Source organism: Octodon degus, unplaced genomic scaffold, assembly GCF_000260255.1.
Source record: "Octodon degus isolate 3935 unplaced genomic scaffold, OctDeg1.0 scaffold00006, whole genome shotgun sequence".
NCBI lineage: Eukaryota > Metazoa > Chordata > Mammalia > Rodentia > Octodontidae > Octodon > Octodon degus.
In genome coordinates, this window is record NW_004524582.1 from 28,572,685 (window position 1) to 28,577,957 (window position 5,273).

A 5,273-nucleotide genomic window follows, 5' to 3' on the forward strand; every position below is an offset into this window, starting at 1 on the left:
TCTAACCCTGGCCCTCATCCTCTAACCCTAAGCCTCTCACCCTAACCCTGAACCTAATGCCTCTCCCTAATGGCTAAGCCTAACCCTGGCCGGAACCTCGCTTTCTAGCCCTAACCCAACAGTGCACAGCAGCACACCTGGGGCCAGGGAGCCCTCTAATTTGAGAGCGGCCTCCTTGCACCTTCTTCCAAAGCTGCTCACTTCGCTTCAAAACTGGGGTGCAGACACCCGGAGGACACATGACCCTGCCTCCACAGGCTCGGCAAGAGTCAGCTCTGAGCCTGCTCATCAGCCGCCCTGCTGCTCCGCGGGTCCCCACACACACCAGCTTCCGCCAGAGGCTCCCTCGTGCCACAGGGCAGCACCTGCCCTCATCCCAGCCCCACTGCCCTGCAGCTGCAATGTCTAGGCACAGCAGGCACAGACAGAGGCCAAGGTCTGAGGCCAGTGTTTGCCCAGCTGTCCCCTCTGCCCGCCCAGACTGCAGGTCACAGCCCCTCCCCCAGGCATCAGGGGCGCAAGCTGCAGAGCCCCAGACAAAGCACACAGCGCTGTTTGCCAACAGCTGCTGGCTTTTCTTTCTCTAACAATGCACGGCACCACCCTCTCTTCCTTCTCCTGGGCCAGGTGGCACTGTCCAATCGAGGGCCACTGAGACTGAGGTGGTGGCCCTACTGCTACCACAGAGGAGGCCTGCCCCACCAGCCTGCTCCCTGGAGCCCTGAAAATGTCCCATGAGCCAAGGACAGGGATCATTCCCTTGCGAGGGTCCCTCTCGATGCTTGGAGCCTATAACCCAGGGCACTCAGGGCAAGTTTTCACAAACTGTTTACTTTGACAGGTGAGACAGGGTCTCACTATATAGCCCAGGCTGACTCAAACCATCAGGGACGCCCCCGCCCGCCCCCCGCCCCCAGCGTGCACGTGCCTCAGCCTCCCAAGTGCTGGGACTGTGGGCATGCGCCACCATACCTGGTTTCCAGGAGCCATTTCTAATCATGATGTGCACTCCTGCGTGACAGTGAGAACCACTGTCCTGCTACCTGCCCCTTTGGAGACAGGAAAGATTCGAGCCAGCAAAAGAGGGATGTAAAGACCCTGTTTTTCCACAGGGCTCAGCTTTGGTTTGGTTTGGCTTTGTTTTTCGCAGTACTAGGATTTGAACTCAGGGTTTGCACTGAGCTATTTCTCCGGCCCCATTTTTGTATTGTGACACAGGGTTTTGCTCAAGAACGTCTACTCAGAAGGAGCCTTCTTGCACGCACTGAGGTCCAGGAGAGGCGGGCACTGTGGGCTCAGACAACCGGAAGGAAATGGCACACTCGGGCAGCACGTTCCAGAGCCCTCTGTGGAAAGAGGCAGGCTGCGGGCAGCACGGGGCAGCGGGCGGACGGCGGCTGAGGGGAGGCCAGGCCCTGTGTGCAGGGCATCTTAAACTCAGCCCTGCCCCTTGGCCATCATGCACCCTGGGGACTGCACCCCTCCCCTGCCTGCAGACTTCCGAGTCCCAACCACAAAGGTGCAACGTGAAGGCCTGACTGCCGCACCCTGAAGCAGAAGACCAAACGAGGCAAACTCTGTGGCAGCCCAAAGGCTCCCTCTCCAGTTTCAGAAAGAGGTCCAGGGAAGGGACAGGGGGCCCTCAGTCACTCACCCCATAGGGCCACACAGGGCTGTGTCCTATCCCACTCAGATCCAGGTGATCAACATCTGGGGACATGGGCAGCACCATAATGCAGGACATAAATGGGAGCTGCACATTGTCAATTCAAATTTTCTAGTACCCACATTTTTAAAACAGTAAAAAGCTCCAGGCATGGTGTGACACACCTATAGTGCAGCATTCGGGGAGCCTGAGGCAGAGGGGTCACAAGTGCAGGCCCAGTCTGAGCAACGTGTCGAATTGTAAGAACTTGTGTCCAAAAAAAAGTCTGGGGATATAATGTAGCTCAGTGTGAAGGTCCTGGGTTCAAGTCCCAGCACCAAAAATACGCAAAAAGAATAGGGAAAAAGATTGAGTGAAAATAATCATAATAATATTCAACTAAACCAAATACATCTGCAATGGTATCGTGACAAGATATAATCAAAGCCAAGAAATGTCGCTGAGAGACTTTTCATCTGTTTTTTTGTCCAGCGGCCCCATGAGGCCAGCAGCTGCTGCATGCAACATAGAGGTGGAGGCCAGGGACAGACCTGCGGGAACAAGTGGCTGAAATGAAGGGAAAGACAGTGCTGGGCACCGGCCCCCGCGGCCACCACCGTCACTGTACTGTGGGCACAGCGGTGGCCACATCCATGCCTGGGCACACAGAGGCTGCCTGGCCGCAGCCTGGTATCAAGGCTCAGAGCCGCTGTTCCCTCATCTAGTAGGGCCAGAGTCGCATCTACTGTCCCTCCTGGGCAGGGCTACTGCAAGAGGAGACCTCAGAGGCAACACGTACAAACAAAGCGCTTCTCCTGGGGAAGGTGACAGCACAGACTGGGACTCCTGGCCCCCAGCCTGCCACTTACTGCAGGCCGTCCCTGCCTTGGTTCTGGCCATCCCACTTCTAGGAGCTTAACCCAAGGAAATAGCGAGAGGTGCCCGGCCCAGCTCTGCACTACAGCGCCAACACGACATGCCCAAATGCTCATGCCCTGGGATGGCTAAGCTGGGCTGTCAGCCTGATCGGCTTCAGCACCACCCAGGGGATTAGTAAAGCACATTGCCCCTGGGACACAGAGGGGTGACTTGGGGTCTGTAGGGGCCCCAGTCCCTGCTCTCTGGCGCTGTCCCTGCTCTGCTGCAGCGTTCTCCATGCTGCCCCTGCCTTGGCACCAGCCCACGTAGGCTGAGCCCTCTGAACCCATGAGCCCTGCTGGACCTCCCTGCCAGTTGCAGGCATCAAGTGTCATGTCCCGTAATGGGAACCCCGGGTAGGTGAGCCCCTCTGTGACTGTGGAAACAGAGCCCCGAAGGGGTGATCCCAGTTAAATCACATCAGAAGAGTCGGGCCCAGGCATCTGTGTATCCAGTAGGGGTGCATTTCTATAAGAAAAGCAAGGCACTGGAGAGCTCTCTCTTCTCACCGTGTGTGGACGTAGTGAGAGGGCGACGCTGAGCAAACCGAGAAGAAAGCCCTCAGCCAACATCAGCCGAGCTGGCCCCGGGCCTTTGGACCCTCAGTTAGTCTTCCAAGGAGAGCCACCTGGGTCTCCTCTCTTCCTCTGAGAGCACTAAGCTCACTGTGGGCCCCACCCCTGTGAGCCATCTGGCCCCACTACCTCCCCAGACCCCCTAGCACCATGCACTGGGAGACAGCTTCCACGGTGACGCCCTGGGGCCACAGCATTCCGTCCACCACCGCAGCAGCGCGTGAGCTTTAGATGCGACTGCACCTAACACGTTTCATTACAGGGGGAAAAACTTTTTTCTTCTTTTTTGAAGTACTGGAAATGGAGCCCCAGGCCTTAGCTGGAGGTGCATCCTCAACTCTGTCTATTATTTTTATTTTGAGATCTCCCTCAATTGCCCAGACTGGCCTCAAACTTCCGGCCCTCCTTCCTCAGCCCTGCAGAGTATGGGGATTGCTGTCGAGCACCACCTCACACCACCTGACAGTACAGTTTCTAGGGAATAGTTTCTTGAGTAGCCGAAACAGCACCATAGCCTGAGACAAGAGCAGCCAGCAGCCTCCTGCGGCGGCAAGGCGAGGTGGCCTGGAGGTGGGGAGGAAGAGCCGCTGCGCCCCTGCTCCCTGAGCCAGACATGCCCAGGAGAGCTGAGCCTTTCTTGTGCTCTGGCACTTGGGACTGGGCTCCCAGCCTGCTGGGGCTTCTCAGCCTCTCAAGGCAGGCAAGAATAGCCAGGCCCTGCAGCCTCTGTGCTGATGACAGTGTGGTAGTCTTTTTCCTGCTCTGGGAAACAGTTGAATCCTCTCCCATGGTGCTGGGGTCCTGACTGTGTGCCCGCCCCCACCCCTCGGAGGGATCAGCATGAGTACACGCTCTACCCCTCCCCTCCTCTCCCCAGCAAAGGCAGGGCTTCTGGACAAGGCTAGGGTTCAAGGCCACTGAGTGTCCCCTGGCAGATAAGGAGCAGCAGCTCCAGCCACAGCCCCTGTCCACAACTGGGGCCAGAAGATGCCCAGCATGCTGACGTGAAGCCCGCTTGGCAAGAGGTTGGTGGAACCTGCTTCCGGTCTCACAGCTTACTGGAACCGTCACCCAGTCAGTGGCCACATGGCAATCAGCCTTCAAACGTCATCTGTCAGCCTGAGCAGCAAGAAGGGACTTTCCCGATCCTCAAGGAGCGATGATGACGTGAGCAAGGATATTCCTCTAAAGCAAATCCTGACCCTCATCTCTCGATCCAGTCTAGGCTGGCCCAGGAAGGGGCAGAGGCAGCGGCCTCTCTCCCGGAGGGCAGGAAAACTCAGCTTCCAGGACGGGGGCGCTGTCTCGGTGTCGACCACTGAGCAAAACCCCGGCCCGGGGCCTGTGTGTAACTCAACGCACAAAGCACGGCCCCCAGGTTTTACCTTTCCAGTGTTTTAAAAGACTGGATAATATCCTTTGCGTGGCCCCACAGAAAGTACACCTGGGTGGAAATAAAAGAAGAGAAAACACATCAGTGAGGAAACTGTTATCATGTTGCCCAGAGCCACATAGAATAGTTCATGATTCTTAAGGGAACACCTGAAATAGAGAATTCTGCGCCTTCCGTCTCCAGCCTCCTTAGCTAAGGCGCATCCTTGGATCACCTTATCCTCACGCAACACAAGGAGTCAGTAAGAACAATAATAAACGCTGGTTCCCCCTAATGGGCTTACATGCACTATTTTCTTTTCCAATATTTTTTCTAAGGTTATGCTCATCTTTAAAAACAAAACAAAACAAAACAGCATTGGTGAGAGGGAAGGAAGGGAAAGAAAAAGAAACCAGCCGTATGTGGACATGAAGCTGCTCCCCAAGAAGACAAAAGCTGTGCGCATTGCAGACGTAGACTGATCAAATAACCCAAAAGGAAAAGCAGAGCTCGGCGGGGGGCGCAGCCTGGCCTCAGGCTCCCAGGTACTCGGGAGCACACACGAGCCGGCTGCACTACTTTATTCTTTTCCGTGGTCCGGCAAATTGTTTTCTCAACTGTGCCTCTGAGCTGCTTACTACCAGGGTACAGAGAGAAAGCTGATTAGTGAACCCTGAAGTCTTTAAAAAACTTACCCTTGGTTGCGCGATCCCACTTCTGCATCTACATCCAAATGAATGCACGCACAGTCTCAAAGAGATGC

At 56.0% G+C, this 5,273-nt stretch overlaps 1 protein-coding gene across 1 annotated transcript in view; it reads right to left on the reverse strand.

Annotated features, from left to right (window-relative positions):
• The window catches only part of Otop1 (otopetrin 1), a 30,073-nt gene that overhangs the window by 9,000 nt on the left and 15,800 nt on the right, over nucleotides 1–5,273 (reverse strand). Inside the window, exon 4 of the mRNA XM_004624669.2 lies at nucleotides 4,524–4,582. Within this exon, the coding sequence (XP_004624726.1) occupies nucleotides 4,524–4,582 (59 nt within the window). The remainder of the gene's footprint in view (nucleotides 1–4,523; nucleotides 4,583–5,273) is intronic.